Raw genomic sequence first — 19,119 nt, 5'->3', positions numbered from 1 at the left:
GAAAACCAGTCAGTATCTGGTGTGACCACCATTTGTCTCATGCAGCGTGACACATCTCCTTCATATAGAGTTGATTAGGCTGTTGATTGTGGCCTGTGGAATGTTGTCCCACTCCTTTTCAATTGCTGTGCAAAGTTACTGGATATTGACGGGTACTGGAACATGCTGTCGTACGCGTCGATCCAGAGCATCCCAAACATGCTCAATGGGTGACATGTCTGGTGAGTATGCAGGCCATGGAAGAACTGCGACATTTTCAGCTTCCAGGAATTGTGTGCAGATCCTTGCGACATGGGGCCGTGCATTATCATGCTGAAACGAGGTGATGACGGTGGACGAATGGCACAATGGGCCTCAGGATCTCGTCACAATATCTCTGTGCATTCAAATTGCCATCGATAAAATACAATTGTGTTCGTTGTCCATAGCTTATGCCTGCCCATACCATAACCCCACCATGGGGCACTATGTTCACAACGTTGACATCAGCAAACCACTCGCCCACACAATGCCATACACGCTGTCTGTCATCTGCCCAGTACAGTTGAAACCGGGATTCATCCGTGAAGAGCACACTTCTCCAGCGTGCCAGTGGCCTTCGAAGGTGAGCATTTGCCCACTGAAGTCGGTTACGTCACCGAACTGCAGTCAGGTCAAGACCCTGGTGAGGACGACGAGCATGCAGATGAGCTTCCCTGAGACGGTTTCTGAAAGTTTGTGCAAAAATTATTTGGTTGTGCAAACCCACAGTTTCATCAGCTGTCCGGGTGGCTGGTCTCAGACAATCCCGCAGATTAATAATAATAATAATAAGCCATTTAGCAGACGCTTTTATCCAAAGCGACTTACAGTCATGTGCGCATACATTTTTACGTATGGGTGGTCCCGGGGATCGAACCCACTACCTTGGCGTTACAAGCGCCATGCTCTACCAATTGAGCTACAGAGGACCAGATGTTGAGGTCCTGGGCTGGCGTGGTTACACGTGGTCTGCGGTTTTGAGGCCGGTTTGAACGTACTGCCAAATTGGAGGCGGCTTATGGTAGAGAAATTAACATTCAATTATTTGGCAACAGCTCTGGTGGACATTCCTGCAGTCAGCATGCCAATTGCACGCACCCTCAAAACTTGAGACATTTGTGGCATTGTGTTGTGTGACAAAACTGCACAATTTAGAGTGCCCGTTTATTTTCCCCAGCACAAGGTGCACCTGTGTAATGATCATTCTGTTTAATCAGCTTCTTGATATGCCACACCTGTCAGGTGGATGGATTATCTTGGCAAAGGAGAAAGGTTGACTTAACAGGGATTTACACAAATTTGTGCACAACATTTTAGAGAAAAGCTTTTTGTGCGTATGGAAAATGTCTGGGATCTTTTATTTCAGCTCATGAAACTTGGGACCAACACTTTACATGTTGGGTTTATATTTTTGTTCAGTATACTTTAAAATGACTAAAACCAAATCGAAACTGTGTAGAAATGATAATGGCCCTACATTTATACAGTTTCCTGACTCTGTCCAGCTCACTAATAATCACCTAAATTAAAATTCCAAAAGCAATGGATACAGGACTAGTTTTGCTTATTTTGACGTTGAGGAAATAACATTTTCAGTCCAGCCCCCCGGACCTCAGAGAAGACCGAATGCAGCCCCCAGGGAAAAGTGAGTTTGACACCCCTGATCTACAGTGACAGTCATGAAATTAGAAGGGTGAAAACTGCAAATAAGTTGTTTCATCTGCATATTTGTGGTGAGAAGAGAATGACGTTTGGAACATTAATGCTGTTTTTAATGACAACAAATAACAACCATTTTGAACAAACAGTCAACTTATTTGAACATACACTGACTCAATCACAGCCAGTCTCATCATAACACATTTGATTGTCGAGGACATGGTGATTTCTCCTCCCACTCTGAGGCTGCAGTACTCAGCACTTATACAGAATGTCCAAGACTCCCAGGTAGCAGGCCTTCTCTGAGACAAAACACTGGGAGGCGTGGCCAGGGTTGAACCGCACGTGGGTGGAGTACTCAAGTAGCAGCCCCTCCCCTCGCGCCGTGGAAATTGAAGATTTAATCACCGGCATCCCATAGTTTTCCTGCTTGGTGCTCATATGAAGTGTTAGCTGCTCCGGCAGCTCTGTTATGGCTGAGAGGTTTATAACAGAGTCCGCTCCAAAGTTGAGCACCACGAGGAAGGCCTTGTCCAGGCCGTCTATCTCCCTCAGAAAGGCAAAGACGTCCGCGTCGCTCCAGACGTAACACATCCAGCCCCGATGGAGAGGCAGCTGGGCCTGTCGCAGGAGACTCAGGGCACGGTACTGAGACAGAACTGACCCGCTGTCTTTCTGCTGAGCCTTGGGAGGGCATGGAGAATAGAGAATTGATAGTATCAATCCGATGACAGTGAACAACTATACACACAACCTCATAATACTGTTCTTTTCAGTCCCACCAGGTTTTCGTGGGAGTTTTTGTGATACTGTATGTGGACAAAGCTGCTTGATTTTGCTGCAGCAATTCTGACATTTTGCATGGTGATATGCAATGATTTTGTCCAATTTGTCACGAAAATGTGCTGACGAGGGAAAAAGTTTGTTGACGTGTGGCTTGATTGAACCAAATGATGCGGTAAATGTGCGATGATTGGTTGAAATTGCAAGGCCTCTTTTTGTACTGCGGTGATGGGTCAGTTGTATGCAATAATATTGCGACGATTTGCCTGTTTAACGCAGAAATGGTGCGGTGATTGATCAAATTAGCAAGCCCTTTCATAATAGGGGAGGCAGGTAGCCTAGCGATTAAGAGCTTTGGGCCAATAACCGAAAGGTTGCTGGTTCGAAGCCCCGAGCCAATTAGGTGAAAAATCTGTCTGTGCCCTTGAGTAAGGCACTTAACTAACTGCTCCGGTAAGTCGCTCTGGATAAGTCTACTAAATGAAGGTTTCCCAAAGTCGGTCCTGCCCCCCCGGGTGCACGTTTTTGTTTTAGCCCTAGCATTACACAGCTGATTCAAATAATCAAAGCTTGATGATGAGTTGGTTTTTTGAATCGGCTGTGTAGTGCTAGGGCAAAAGCCAAAACGTGCACCCAGGTGAGGCCCCAGGACCGACTTTGGGAAACCCTGTCTAAATGACTAAAATATAAAATGTTAATAATATGCAGGGAATTGTTGATTTTGCACAAAAAGATTGCGAACACGGAATCCTGGAGAGACTGTTGTTTCAATGTTACACTGCGCTCATTACTGTTTCACTGAGGACTGTAACACAGATCTCCTCACTAAGAGAGCAGTGTACTCTACCTCCACATTGACTGTTGTGTGGTGTGGGTGCATAGGCAGCCAGGTATGATTGGCATCACTGAAGCCAGCATTCGGCCCATCACTCCACTGCATGGGGGACCTCTGAGGGTCACGACTGGCATTCTACAGGAGGGAACAGGAACAATTGTCAGCATTAGAGAGTCCTGGATGTTGACTGTTGTACAAGCAGGCCCAGAACAGGTAGAAGTTGAGAGCTGAGCCTAATGTAGACCAAGGGCTTGTTCAATAAAATGCAACGTTACAGAATGTTCAGATATAAATATATTGTGTAGAAAGAGCTACAATGGTCTGTCATGTAGAATATGCAATCATGTCCGCCATGAAATTTCTATCAACATTCAAAACATTTTACTTCAGTGAATGCATCCCAGGTTCGGTACACTTACAGGGTTAAACTTTCCAAAGGGGTCCTGGATCTCGTCGATGGTCACATTGATGTTCACCATGCCTATCTCCTCTCCGTAGTAAGTGGTGGGTGTGCCGGGCAGGGTGAGCAGTAGCATGTTGATCACTTTAATGTAGTCCTGGCCAACACTGGAGGAGATACGAGGCTTATCGTGGTTCCCAACCTAAAGACAAGAGAATGGAACAGGGCTCTATCAAGACCACTATTCATCCAGGGGAAATTCTTATCAATACAGCTTTATATCTGCTATCTCATAATGTTACACTGCATTTTTACATGTCTGATGTTGACAAGTTCTGTTTTTCTAACCACTCACTTACCACCCAGTTTGGCCATTTCCCCACTGGCATGTTGGCCATCCACAGATTGACCAGGCCTTGAGCCCCAGTTCCAGTCAGATTAGTTGGCAGGTCCATCAGATAGAAGTTGAAAGGGAAGTCGCTCTCTTTGACGTAGGGTGTCCCATAGTACATCATGGTCTTCTCAGTCTCCTCATAGTCATAGGACTCAGCTACCATGAACCTGTTGGAAGTTAGGACAACACAAATTGAAATATACCACTTACTTGAAGGTGAGTCAGAATATGACAATTGGTAGCACTTTATATTAAGTTTCCATTATACCTGGGTAGTATGATGTACAACATGTTTATAACAATGTTGTTACTGGAGTAATAAGTGTTATTACACATGTATAAAGCAACTTCATGTAAAGTGTTACTGACAAATCATTGAGGGGGGAAAAGGACAGTGGGATACCTGTATCGGCCTGGCTCTCTACTGTAGACATCCATTTCTCCCCTCCAGTCCTGCAGGATATCATGCAGCCCTAACTGGGTGGTGGTGTAGTCATGGTGGAGCTCAAACTCTGTGTCAATCGTATCCTGAAAGGGGGGAGAGAGCAGAGGAAAGAGGAAAAAACCAGGACCAGAGGGGGGGTGTGAGGGGAGGAAAGAGGAAAACCAGGGCCAGAGGGGGGGAGAGAGTGGAGGAAAGAGGAAAACCAGGGCCAGGGGGGAGGAAAGAGGAAAAACCAGGGCCAGGGGGGAGAGAGGGGAGGAAAGAGGAAAACCAGGGCCAGGGGGGGGAGAGGGAGGAAAGAGGAAAACCAGGGCCAGAGGGGAGGAAAGAGGAAAATCAGGGCCAGAGGGGGGAGAGAGGGGAGGAAACCAGGGCCAGGGGGGAGAGGAAAACCAGGGCCAGAGGGGGGGAGAGAGTGGAGGAAAGAGGAAAAACAGGGCCAGAGAGGGGAGAGAGTGGAGGAAAGAGGAAAACCAACGGTGACTCACAAATCCAGAGAAATATGCTCCTAGTAATCCCTTCCCTGTGAGAATGTAGACCGGCCTCTCGTTCTCTCAAGGGGAAAGTTAATTCCCCTATGCTGAACAATCTGGCAGCCCATTAGAGTATGCCCATGCTATTAATCTGTGATAAAGTAATGTTGTTGTTAGGTGTTACTTTACATTAAAACACTCATTTTGTCAGGCCTTTGAGTGCCTTCCTTAGGCATTTTCTCAGTATCTAATTCACAAAAGTAATCAGGGGGAAATCTGGTACAGTCTTCCCCAGGATCAGAGAGGTGTATGGGCTGAAATGAGGAGAGGCTCACAGGATCTTGTTGTGGGTCCACCTGGGGCTCATCCCTCAGGTGCTTGGCCTCTAGAATGTGCTTCACAGCGTCCATACGGAACCCGTCCACTCCCTTCTCCAGCCAGAAACGAACAATCTCCTGAAGAGAGAGTTGAAAGGAAGCAGTTACACAGGGCCTATGGCTTTTAAAATCACATAGAAATGGTCACATAGAAAATCTGCAGGGTGAAGAGAGTAGGGCTCTCTATATAAATTATATACTGAACAAAAATATAAACGCAACATGTAAAGTGTTGGTCCCATGTTTCATGTAAAACATCCCAGAAATGTTTAATATGCACAAAAAGATTTCTCCTTTGCCAAAATAATCCATCCACCTGACAGGTGTGGCATATCAAGAAGCTGATTAAACAGAATTATCATTACACAGGTGCACCTTGTGCTGGGGACAATAAAAGGCCACTCTAAAATGTGCAGTTTTGTCACACAACACAATGCTATAGATGTCTCAAGTTTTGAGGGTGCGTGCAATTGGCATGCTGACTGCAGGAATGTCCACCAGAGCTGTTGCCAAATAATTTAATGTTAATTTCTCTACCATAAGCCGCCTCCAACATCGTTTTAGAGAATTTGGCAGTACGTCCAACCGGCCTCACAACCGCAGACCACGTGTAACCACGCCAGCCCAGGACCTCAACATCTGGCTTCTTCACCTGCGTGATCATCTGAGACCAGCCACCCAGACAGCTGATGAAACTGTGGGTTTGCACAACCAAAGAATTTCTGCACAAACTGTCAGAAACGGTCTCAGGGAAGCTCATCTGCATGCTCGTCGTCCTCACCAGGGTCTTGACTTGACTGCAGTTCGGCGTCGTAACCGACTTCAGTGGGCAAATGCTCACCGGCACACTGGAGAAGTGTGCTCTTCACGTATTAATTCCGGTTTCAACTGTACCATGCAGATGGCAGACAGCGTGTATGGCGTTTATTTCAATTGACTCATTTCCTTATAGGAACTGTAACTCAGTCAAATCTGTTGCAAAAATTGTTGCATGTTGCGTTTATCTTTTTGTTCGGTGTACATATGATAGTTATTTCAACATGAATGTATTGATTGTAACTCAAGTCATGTCCAGTATAATGTCTGCTTGTTCTCATAAAGGACCACAGATGTCATTTTACACACCTAGTCACTCATCAATAGATAAAACACACAGACACACATCCACTGGTTACACATGGTCCCTGTCCCTCTCCTGCACTTTGGGCTCTCTGACTGTGTCCAGTTGTAAAAACCATAGTAACTACTCAGAGATAATGAGTAACCTGGCCACTAAATCAGAGGAGAAAACATCAATCAATAACCACGGCAACTGTAGCAACACATTGGTGAAGGCTGCCGAGACCCCACTGTTGTTTACTTGCATAGGTGACCATAGGAGAAGGCCTGGATTATTTTTGAAGAGTTTGAGAGGTGTTCTATATACTCTCTCTCTGTGGGCAGAGAGCCCAGGTAAGCCGTACTATGCCAGCTAACTGAGTATAAAGGCTTCTCTGTGACATGAGTGGGGAACCAGACTCTCTCTTAACCCCCACCTAGGTGGACTCACGTGAGAACAGACTGGAGGAGCTGAATGGGGCGGAAACAACTCCTCTCTCTCTCCCTCATTCACACAGTACAGTGCACATCAATCATCACCTAGAGCAGGGCTACTCTCACTCTCATTCATCACTCAGCCCTCCCCTCTCACTCTTTACCATTCCTGGGAAACTGGGTCTTATTGCTGGGAAATAAATGATGTACAGTTGAAGTCGGAAGTTTACATACACTTAGGTTGGAGTCATTAAAACTCGTTTTTCAACCACTTCACAAGTTTCTTGTTAACAAACTATAGTTTGGCAAGTCGGTTAGGACATCTACTTTGTGCATGACACAAGTAATTTTTCCAACAATTGTTTACAGACAGATTATTTCATTTATAATTCATTGTATCACAATTCCAGTGGGTCAGAAGTTTACATACACTAAGTTGACTGTCCCTTTAAACAGCTTGGAAAATTCCAGAAAATTATGTCATGGCTTTAGAAGCTTCGGATAGGCTAAATGACATAATTTGAGTCAATTGGAGGTGTACCTGTGGATGTATTTCAAGGCTTACCTTCAAACTGTGCCTCTTTGCTTGACATCATGGGAAAATCAAAAGAAATCAGCCAAGACCTCAGAAAAACAACTGTAGACCTCCACAAGTCTGGTTCATCCTTGGGAGCAATTTCCAAACGCCTGAAGGTATCACATTCATCTGTACAAACAATAGTACGCAAGTATAAACACCATGGGACCACGCAGCCGTCATACCGCTCAGGAAGGAGACACGTTCTGTCTCCTAGAGATGAACGTACTTTGGTGCGAAAAGTGCAAATCAATCCCAGAACAACAGCAAAGGACCTTGTGAAGATGCTGGAGGAAACAGGTACAAAAGTATCTATATCCACAGTAAAACGAGTCCTATATCGACATAACTTGAAAGGCCGCTCAGCAAGGAAGAAGCCACTGCTCCAAAACCGCCATAAAAAAGCCAGACTACGGTTTGCAACTGCACATGGGGACAAAGATCGTACTTTTTGGAGAAATATCCTCTGGTCTGATGAAACAAAAATAGAACTGTTTGGCCATAATGACCATTGATATGTTTGGAGGAAAAGGGGAGTAGCTTGCAAGCCGAAGAACACCATCCCAACCGTGAAGCACGGGGGTGGCAGCATCATGCTGTGGGGGTGCTTTGCTGCAGGAGGGACTGGTGCACTTCACAAAATAGATGGCATCATGAGGAAGGAAAATTATGTGGATATATTGAAGCAACATCTCAAGACATCAGTCAGGAAGTTAAAGCTTGGTCGCAAATGGGTCTTCCAAATGGACAATGAACCCAAACATACTTCCAAAGTTTAGTTAAGGACAACAAAGTCAACGTATTGGAGTGCCCATTACAAAGCCCTGACCTCAATCCTATAGAAAATGTGTGGGCAGAACTGAAAAAGTGTGGGCGAGCAAGGAGGCCTACAAACCTGACTCAGTTACACCAGCTCTGTCAGGAGGAATGGGCCAAAATTCACCCAACTTACTGTGGGAAGCTTGTGGGAGGCTACCCGAAACATTTGACCCAAGATAAACAATTTAAAGGCAATGCTACCAAATACTAATTGAGTGTATGTAAACTTCTGACCCACTGGGAATGTGATGAAAGAAATAAAAGCTGAAATAAATCTCTCTAATATTATTCTGACATTTCACATTCTTAAAATAAAGTGGCGATCCTGACTGACCTAAGACAGAACATTTTGTATGTATTTGGCTAAGGTGTATGTAAACTTCGACTTAAACTGTATATAGCATGACAAATGTATAATTATTTGATTAAAGAAAATCTCCGATACTTTTCTATCCTTTTGAGCCAGTCGTTCTGAAAGTGGCTCACAAGCAGAAAGTGGTCCCCGGAAATGGCGTACTACGTCACATACTGTATGTGCAGATCAGTGCACCACGTCATTGCTCTCACTCTGCTGTGTGTGCATCTTGCTAGCTGTCACTGAAATGGTGAAGGGTTGAAGCTCATTGTCCAGAATTCAAATTGCTCGGGTTCTAGGGCTGGCCCACATGGGGGAAAATGTGGGGAAAATAGCGTAGCACAGCTTCCAGAAAACGAGTCACTTACAAACTAGGGATTTCGTGGCTAATTGAGGTAACACGGTAATTCTGCTCATTGATTATGCATGTATGAACTACACATTGACACATCCAGCCCAAAGCGGGAGGTTTCAAAAATACTTACTAGTCGCCAAAGTTCCGGAGCATGTCTTTAATCGGCCACAAATTGTGTGTATGTGCATGAGCAATATCTTACAGTCATCTCTCTTCGGACATGTGGGTTGCGGAAGTTGAGGTCGGGCTGCTCCTTGAGGAACTGGTGGTAGTAACACTGCTGCCTCTCCTCAACATATGTCCAGGAGGAGTTCCCAAACACACTCACCTGGGGAGAAGACCCACACACACACACAGGGGAGTACAGTTATTTGGTTAATTCTCTGGACTGGTCATCCCTCTACAAAATATAACTTAAATTATGATAACAACCAATGACAGAGTGAAAATGATCCTCACCCAGTTGTTGGGGGCGTGGGTAGTATTGCAGTTGGTCCAGATGTAGTAGTCTTTGTACTGCGGATGTCCACTACTGCTGAGGTTGAACCACTTGTGCGTGTCACTGGTATGGTTAGGGATAAAATCCATGATCAACTTCAACCCTGAGGGCAGAAAGGTCAAAGGTGACACTTAGGAGAGTGGTGGAAAAGCAGTGAGGAATTGTACTACTATGGTTGTTAAAATATACATATATTGTGAAAATTGCTCACCTTTGTCATGCATGGCAGCGAGGAGGTCATCAAAGTCTTGCATGGAGCCAAAGAGTGGATCGATGTCTCTAAAGTCTTCCACATCATAGCCAAAGTCCTTCATGGGGGACTTGTAGAACGGACTGATCCAGATGGCCTTGATGTTCAGGTACTGAAAGTGATCCAATTTATCCACGATGCCTGAACATACGGTGCAGCAACGTTAAACCACAGTGGCAAAACTAAGTGACCGTGCATGAACCTTAGAACTCTGACCATTGCTTTCTGATTTTTGACACTACGGAGGATGATTCTAAATAATGTTAGTGTATGAAATAAATATATACACTACCGTTCAAATGTTTGGGGTCACTTAGACATTTCCTTGTTTTTGAAAGAAAAGCCATTTTTTTGTCCATTAAAATAACATCAAATTGATCAGAAATACAGTGTAGACGTTGTAAATGGCTATTGTAGCTGGAAAAAGCTTTAATGGAATATCTACATAGGCGTACAGATGCCCATTATCAGCAACCATCAGTCCTGTGTTCCAATGGCACGTTGTGTTTGCTAATCCAAGTTTATCATTTTAAAAGGCTAATTGATCATTAGAAAACCCTTTTGCAATGATGTTAGCACAGCTGAAAACTGTCGTGCTGATTAAGTATCTGGAGCGTCAGCAATTGTGGGTTCGATTACAGGCTCAAAATGGCCAGAAACAAATAACTTTCTTCTGAAACTCGTCAGTCTATTCTTGTTCTGAGAAATGAAGGCTATTCCATGCGAGAAATTGCCAAGAAACTGAAGATCTCGTACAACGCTGTGTACTACCTTCACAGAACATGAAATAGTACCCGCAAAACACCAGTCTCAACGTCAACAGTGAAGAGGCAACTCCGGGATGCTGACCTTCTAGGCAGAGTTGCAAAGAAAAATACATATCTCAGACTGGCCAATAAAAATAAAAGATTAGAAGTCGCCTCTTCACTGTTGACGTTGAGACTGGTGTTTTGTGGGTGCTATTTAATGAAGCTGCCAGTTGAGGACCTGTGAGGTGCCTGTTTCTCAAACTAGACACTAATGTATTTGTCCTCTTGCTCAGTTGTGCACCGGGGCCTCCCACTCCTCTTTCTATTCTGGTTAGAGTCGGTTTGCGCTGTTCTGTGAAGGGAGTAGTATACAGCATTGTACGAGATCTTCAGTTTCTTGGCAATTTCTTGCATGGAACAAGAATAAATTGACGAATTTCAGAAGAAGGTTATTTGTTTCTGGCCATTTTGACCCTGTAATCGAACCCACAATTGCTGATGCTCCAGATACTCAACTAGTCTCAAGGCCCGTTTTATTGCTTCTTTAATCAGCACAGCAGTTTTCAGCTGTGCTAACATCATTGCAAAAGGGTTTTCTAATGATCAATTAGCCTTTTAAAATGATAAACTTGGATTAACAAACACAATGTGCGATTGGAACACAGGACTGATGGTTGCTGATAATGGGCCTCTGTACGCCTATGTAGATATTCCATTAAAGCTGTTTCTAGCTACAATAGCCATTTACAACATTAACAATGTCTACACTGTATTTCTGATCAATTTGATGTTATTTTAATGGACAAAAAAATGGCTTTTCTTTCGAAAACAAGGACATTTGTAAGTGACCCCAGACTTTTGAACGGTAGTGTATATTTATCTGATTGTCAACCATCTTATTATCTATATCGTTATCTATTATCAAGTTATTGTGCAATAGTCAAGGTTGGGCTTGAACCATTAACTCTCCGGCTAAAGGGCAAGCCAATATCTACTGTACCATAAAGGTCCAGACCTCTTAGCTGAAGCTGTGGTAGTTCTACTAGAGGAAGGGTACAGTAAGAGTATTAAGTCTGTAACGGGTTTGTTGCTCAGGATGTTATGTCTCCTTGATTCTGGGAAATATGTGGGGATGTTTGGAGACTGATGTTTATGACCATAAAACGAGTGATGCGTAAAACAAGTGCAATTTAAAGCACGAACAACAATCCTCTGACTTCAATACCCGGCGGTAATGACTCCAGGTAAGCGCTCATCATGCTCTTAAATAGACTCATCAAACATAATGGTATAGCCATAGTTCTACTAACATGCGCCATAATTCATTGGAGTTGGATAGTGCTCACCGTGCTACACCAACGTTTTATGAATTATGACAATGAATTAATACGAACACCAAGTAGGTTATGAGAAAATAGGCTACTCTAAAGAATTTGAATATACTACCTTTGAGGTCTCCGATGCCATCGCTGTCTGAGTCCTTGAAGGAGCGCGGGTATATCTGGTACACAGGAGAGGACTGCCACCAGCTGAGGCAACGGGGCGACAGAACGACCACCGTGATGGTCAGTGCGACCAGCGCCAAGGTGCTCGCAACGGTCAGCCAGAACAGGATCTCCCGGGGCAGCCGGTAGCGAGCTTGGCCTGAATATAAAAGCAGGACCTCTTTGGGCATTCCCGCGTAAGGTTTGATTTGGGTATAGGTATCCTCCTCTCCGCCCGGGGACATCCTGACCGTCGAAGTCCTGTTCTCTTCATCGCCACCAACAGCATCCTCCGTCTTGTCATCCTCATGGAAGCCCGTGTTTCGGATGCACTCCCCCAGTTCCATACTGCTGCCGTTGGCTGTACCTGAGCTCATGTCTAGGAACTTGTGCCTGTCTACTTCTAAATCATTTGTTGAGAGAAACTGACTCGTTGTAATCATTTGTTCAAACAGCACTCTATAAAAGGTAGTATTAGTCACAGGGTCCATAGTACAACCCCCACTCTTCGGAATGTGGGAAATTGGAGCGTTGTAAACGTGTGGTCAGAGATTATCCTCTTGCTCTATTTGTTGGTTTGAATGCAATGGCCTTGAATACATTGAGTTAACATTTGAAGACTGAATGCAGCCACATTTCCCTAGAATCAGAAGATTATAATTGTGAATTATACATTTTTAGATGATGATTTATGTGCAATTTCTTCTGGCACAAGATGTACCACAAACACTATGATAAAACAAAACAGATTTGTCATTCATATAAAGTCACTATCTTATCACAAAAAAAATGTATGCACGCATGACTGTAAGTCGCTTTGGATAAAAGTGTCTGCTAAATGGCATATTATTATTATTATTATTATCAGTTTGAGAACAGGACAACCCAATATCCCAACTCTACATTGTGTGTGTGTGGTCTCCCGAGTGGCGCAGTGGTCTAAGACACTGCATCGCAGTGCTAGCTGTGCCACTAGAGATCCTGGTTCGTATCCAGGCTCTGCTGTAGCCGGCCGCAACCGGGAGACCAATGGGGCGGCGCACAATTGGCCCAGCGTCGTCCAGGGTAGGGGAGGGAATGGCCGGCAGGGAGGTAGCTCAGTTGGTAGAGCATGGCGTTTGCAACGCCAGGGTTGTGGGTTTGAATCCCACGGGGGGCCAGTATGAAAATAAAAAAGAATAATGTATGCACTAACTGTAAGTCGCTCTGGATAAGAGCGTCTGCTAAATGACGTAAATGTAAATGTGTGTGTGTACACCCATGCAGGACTGAAAGTTAACACAGAGAGCATAATAATTTAATCTAAATGTACCCATCCTTTATTGAAGATTATGCTCACGGTATGGTCTGAAACATCACAATGTTATACTGGGAACTATCAGTACAAGGAGGTATGGTGAAAACCCACGATCGACCCCTGAACCCCTCGCTACCCTCATCACTAAGGTGACCCTGCAGAGTGGGCGGGGTACACCCTGCCACGTCTACACATATCATAACCTCATACCATTTTCAAATACAGCACCTCTCATTTAAAAGGCTAAAATCAGGAATAAATAAAATGTGGAAATCATCACCATTCTTTATATCAATACTTGTAGATACACAAAAAAAAGTTAAAAGGAAAATCAGGATGAATGACATGGGCACTAAATCACCAAGTTCATTTCCAGCCCCCAAAACATCACAAACATTCTCATTTTTCAATCATTACAGTTAGTAATAGGGGGCGGGGCCCAGCAAATTGCTACAGTTAGGGAGGAAGTTGAGGGAGAATAAAGATCTTATTAATATAACTCTATAGCCTATATATTCCAATGAAACACAATGAAAACTGAATGCCAGGGTAAGTTCGGTCATCAAATGACCAGGGGGAGGAAAGCGTCTATGGCCTCCGCTCAGCCTGTGCAGTGTAGTCTAGTTTGAAGGTGAATTACATTCAAAGCAGCCCCACACCTTCTTAACCCAGTGTCTGCTATAGCTTAAACATACCCATTAACTGGAACCATCACCCCCGCCCCGCCCGTCTGACCACCATCCCACCCCACGCATTCCTCCAACACAATACAAGCACAGCTAAAAAATAATTAAACCCCCCCCCCAAAAAAAAATATCTCATGAAAATCTATGTTATTGCAAAAATAGAACCACCCAACATTCAAGTACCTTAGTCATACGGCACCCAAGGCTTGTGTACCAGATCATAGCCAAGCCAGAAACCTGGGCCCAGATCGACCTCACCCCTCTCTGGCACACTAAATCGTGCTTGACTTCTCCTTTTAACACATTTAATCTGTTTAGTTTTTTCATACAACCAATTTCTATTGAAATTTAGAGAATGCAATGGAACAACCATATTACACTATTAACACTGCATTTGAAAAAGAAATTAAAGGTGAACTCGTCATCATTGCCTAGAAATGTCAATTTGCTTAATGAAAAAAATGACACTTTACAATATTGTCGGAGTAAAATTAAATAAAAGGCAAGTTGTAACAAGAGTCCGTTTCTGCATTTTAAGGAGAGGGTGAGGAAAGAAAGACAGAAAATAGGATAAACTAATATGAAAGAGAGAGAAGTGCAAGGAGAAATGAGTAGTGAGGCTTTGGTGGGCAGTTAGAATCCCTTTAGCCCAAAAACCCAGAGTCCTTGGGTGGCTGGTTTGTACACACACGTGTAGATATCACATCATAACAGACATCTCATGTGTCAAACAAGAGCTCTGTTTCACTCCTAAAGTCAACAGACCAGCAACTTCCTCATCTTTACACACACACTGTAAGCCACATCTGACACCATTTTCTGTTTTTTTGTTACGTAAATCAAAAATATATGGATTTTATATATATTTAAAATTTTTCTTGATCAACAGCAGGCTAGAAAGCTTATGGAAGTGAAATGCTTGCAAGTTGAGGCAGTGTCTGTCAATGCAAACATTAGCTGGTTACCCATAGTTTTTTTGTTGGTTGGAGAGAAAAGGTGAGGGAAAAAGGTGCAAAAAGTGGTCAGTCTCCAAACCCTTCCACACAAGTAATGCCGTACAATGCAGCCAGTCACTCCTGTCCTGTCCACACATTTGGTTTGTCTATCTGAAGTCCCAGTAGCAATGTCCAGCCAGGAAGACACATGCCAGTGAGTCCCTGACCCAGTGGTGGTCCTCTGTTGGGCCCCTTGTGTCTGGAAGCAGGGCCTTAGGGCCTGGTCAGTTAACGTCTGGCTGCTAGCTCCTTCATCCTCAGCGATAGGGAAAAAGGCACCACAGAGTGTACAGGGATGGGCCACAAAATGTCCCAACTACGGCCCTAGTGTCTCTTCATCAGCACAAAAAGAAAAACAACCACAAAAAAGCAATAAAAAGGAAAAAACAACAGAAGTCTTAATTTCTCTAGTATTTATATTTTGTGTACATGTTTTATACTACCTTCGCAGTCCTTCTTTCCCCCCTGTTCTAACATGAGAAAAAAAAAGAAACCCCCACACTGCTCTTGCTAGTATCGCTGCTCTTTATTAAGCTTTACGTATCGGCCTTTATGGCCTTCGTCAAAGCTCTGACGTGTGCGGGTTTCTTATTTTTTCTCATGTTATTCAATTGTTAGCATGCACCTGCAGCAAAGATAGCTCAGATGCGAGAGTGCCTTTTGAATTTTGAACCCCCTTTTTTAATCAAAAATGGTTTGCAATCCTTTGTGTTGTGTGTTTTAACAGTTTTTTTAAAAAATCTGCATTTATGGTCCAATCGATCTCTTGGTATCGTAGGAAAAATAAAAAGGAAAAAAGTGAGTAAAGATGTCTTGTGTATAAAGGAGTCCTGGTGTAGGAACAGGCAGTTCTGCTGGGCAGTTACCAGGGGTCCTCAAGGTCTGCTCCAGTCTGTGGGACGGAGAGAGAGAGAGAGAGAGAGAGAGATGGAGTAGAGGAGAGGCAAAGTGAGAGAACAGAAAATACTTTGTGAGAAACGGCATGACTAGTAAATCCATAATACCTAATGACAGACTCAGACAGTCCTGGCTTGTTTACATCACACCAATCCAAAATGGCCCCCCTACACAACAAAACCAACTCCACTCCAAGGAGACAAGCAGGGATCGCTCCCCAGATCTCAGAGATAAGCACCTCTCCTGAAGTGCGACAATCACCTCTGGTACATCCCCAAAGGAGGCAGCCTATAAAACAAGTCAGATCAAGAATGTGCCAATTTGAACACTTTACCTGAAGGCAACACTACTGAGCAAAGAGTTCTAAGGGTAAGGGGGGCATGAGCACTGTAGGAATGTATTTGTATGTGTGAACTTACCAAATGATACAGGAGGGCTGCATTAATCAGAGTGAACACACAGTTAGATCTACAAGTCTGCACCAGCAAACCCTCAGTGTCTATCTAGAGCAGGGGTGTCAAACTCATTTTAGCTCAGGGGCCACATGGAGGAAAATCTATTCCCAAGTGGGCCGGACCGGAAAAATCATGGTATATATAACTTAAAAACAACAACTTCAGATTGTTTTCTTTTTTTTATACGATCAACATACAACATAAAGCTGGAGCCTGAGGACAGTGTGTCCAAAATAGTACAACCACAACATCACTATTAATCATAAAACACGTCAAGTTTATTTGAAAATTCTAAAGAAAAAGAACACACAAACACACAATGCCTCAGTGATTAACAGAACTGTTTCACAGATAACAGAACTATATCAAGGTGTCATTTCTCAGGCAGAAATGTAGATAAAAATAATGAAATCCTGTTCTCCAAACAAGTGCAAGAACCACAGAGTCAAGAATAGGTTAAATATACAAATAAAATAAAATCAATTAAAAACAATAGCACATCAACATAAAAACATAAAGCTGGAGCCTGAGGACAGTGTGTCCAAAAGCACAACATCACTATTAATCATAAAACACCTCAAGTTATTTGAAAGTTCTGAGGACAAAGAACACACAAACACACAATGCCTCAGTGATTCACAGAAGTATATCACAGATCACAGAACTATATCAGGGTGTCTCATGCAGCACTTTAAGTGGGGTTGCATAGTTTATTTGACTCCTGATACCTGGCATCTTTTAGCTTTCACCAGCGCATCAATATCAGGCGTCACATCCTGAGTGGCAGCCAATTTCAGGATGTGATTCAAGTGCTTGTGCGTGAGCCTTGAGCGCAGCTTTGTTTTATTTATGCTCATTACAGAGAAAACTTGCTCACAAATATATGTGGTTCCAAACATGCACAACAGTTTTGCAGCGAGGGCTGTCAAGTTGGGGTAACCTGGCAAGAGATTCTGATAAAATGTGTCCAAGCCAGCTGCGGCAAATTTGCCCTTCAAATCCGAGTCACACTGCAAGTCTATTATTTCAAGTTGGATGCTGATGGGCAGATCAGAGGGATTCACAGTGAATGGCGAGCAAAAAACTTTGAAGTCTTTCTCCAGTTCACCAAAAATCTGAAAGCGTTGCTCAAACTCCCGTAACAGTCCCGTTATTTTATCCTTGAACCGCTTCATGTCTGCCACATGTTGGGTCGCGCACACATTTTTCAGACAGGGGAAGTGAGCTGCATCACCACCGGCGAGTTGCGTCTCCCACAACGACAGCTTCAACTTGAAAGAACGTATGCTGTCATAATACTGCGTGACAACTTTGTTGCGCCCTTGCAGCTGTTTGTTCAAGTTATTCAGGTGCTCTGTAACATCCACCATAAATACAAGGTCCTGCATCCATTCTGCGGAATGAAATTCTAACACTGGTTTGCCCTTTTCTTCCATGAACTGTTCAATTTCTTCTCGTAAATCAAAGAAACGCCTCAGCACAGCACCTCGGCTTAACCATCTTACCTCAGTGTGGTATGGCAGGCCATAGATGTGGTCTTTCTCTCTGAGAAGGCTATCAAACTGACGGTGATTCAGGCTTCTGGATCGGATGAAATTAACAGTTTGGATGACCACCTTCATGACGTTATCCATCTTTAATGACTTGCAACACAAAGCCTCCTGGTGCAAAATACAGTGAAAAGTCAAAAAATCACGTCCTCCATTTGCAGATTGCACTTTCTCTCTGAACTTTGTCACAACGCCTGCTTTTTTCCCGATCATTGAGGGCGCACCATCTGTAGCCAGGCTGACAGCGCGGGACCAGTCCACTCCGACCCTGTACAGCGCGCCGATGAGTGCGGTAAAAATATCAGCTGCGGTCGTTGTATCTGTCATCGGCACCAACTCCACGAAGTCCTCGGTGACGGTCAATGTGTCATCAACTCCGCGGATGAAAATGGCCAGTTGTGCAACATCTGTAATGTCCGTGCTTTCATCAATTGCAACCGAAAATGCAATAAATGACTACTTTTTGCTTCAACTGGCTGTCCAAATCCACTGAAAGATCGGAAATCCTGTCTGCAACTGTGTTTCTTGTCAGGCTGATATTTACAAAAGCCTGACGCTTTTCAGGGCACACAATCTCCGCTGCCTTCATCATGCATGTTTTTACAAATTCACCCTCACTAAATGGTTTTGAAGCCACTGCGATTTCATTAGCAATGAGGTAGCTAGCTTTCACTGCAGCGTAAACTGATGTCTCGGCTGTGAGTAAACACAGACTGCTGTTTCTTCAGACCCGCCAACAGTTCATTCACCTTCTCTCTTCTCCGCTGTCCTTGAAAGTTGTCATATTTGTCGGCATGAAGACTCACATAGTGGCGACGAAGGTTATATTCTTTCAGCACTGCAACATGCTGTGAACACACCAAACATACAGCTTTCCCATTCAATTCCGTGAATAAATAGGAGGATGACCATTTTTCTTGGAACACTCTGCACTCTGCGTCCACTTTTCTCTTTTTTGACAGACATATTGGGGCAATGAGGGTGCCAAAGCACATAATGTTAAAAGTAGAAGCCGTAATAAATATTGCAGCCAAAACAAAGTAGCTCATCCGGACTGGCTGCACGTGCTTGACCTACTTGCTCTGCCCCGGTATAAACAGTTTGCTTGCTTAACACAATTGCTATTGCGCCATCCAGTGGACGCAATTGGAACAGCAGTTTATTTTATTGAAAAATTGCAGCGCATTTTTGTACTTTACAAAATCATCTCTCGGGCCGGATTAAACCCGTT

The 19,119-nt window shown here is 43.8% G+C and overlaps 2 protein-coding genes across 3 annotated transcripts in view; both read right to left on the bottom strand.

Moving 5' to 3' along the window:
• Positions 1-1,776: 1,776 nt before the first annotated feature.
• slc3a1 (solute carrier family 3 member 1) lies at positions 1,777-12,476 on the bottom strand. The gene is made up of 10 exons (XM_041859026.2): positions 11,971-12,476; positions 9,737-9,916; positions 9,486-9,628; positions 9,229-9,354; positions 5,346-5,465; positions 4,496-4,620; positions 4,058-4,259; positions 3,718-3,900; positions 3,311-3,433; positions 1,777-2,364 (listed from the first exon to the last, which is right to left on the bottom strand). The coding sequence occupies exons 1-10, from the start codon at positions 12,449-12,451 to the stop codon at positions 1,936-1,938; spliced, it is 2,112 nt and encodes a 703-aa protein (XP_041714960.1). The 5' UTR covers positions 12,452-12,476; the 3' UTR covers positions 1,777-1,935.
• An 825-nt stretch (positions 12,477-13,301) lies between these two features.
• The window catches only part of ppm1ba (protein phosphatase, Mg2+/Mn2+ dependent, 1Ba), a 47,883-nt gene continuing 42,065 nt past the window's right edge, over positions 13,302-19,119 (bottom strand). Inside the window, exons 6-7 of one of the 2 annotated variants that reach the window (XM_041859025.2) lie at positions 16,303-16,319; positions 13,302-15,878 (exon numbers count right to left, since the gene is read on the bottom strand). In XM_041859025.2, the coding sequence (XP_041714959.2) occupies position 15,878; positions 16,303-16,319 (18 nt within the window). In that variant the 3' untranslated portion in view covers positions 13,302-15,877. The remainder of the gene's footprint in view (positions 15,879-16,302; positions 16,320-19,119) is intronic. The other variant, XM_041859024.2, reaches the window with a different exon arrangement.

This window comes from Coregonus clupeaformis, chromosome 31, assembly GCF_020615455.1.
Source record: "Coregonus clupeaformis isolate EN_2021a chromosome 31, ASM2061545v1, whole genome shotgun sequence".
Taxonomy (NCBI): Eukaryota; Metazoa; Chordata; class Actinopteri; order Salmoniformes; family Salmonidae; genus Coregonus; species Coregonus clupeaformis.
This window is presented reverse-complemented; position numbering and strand designations above follow the sequence as displayed.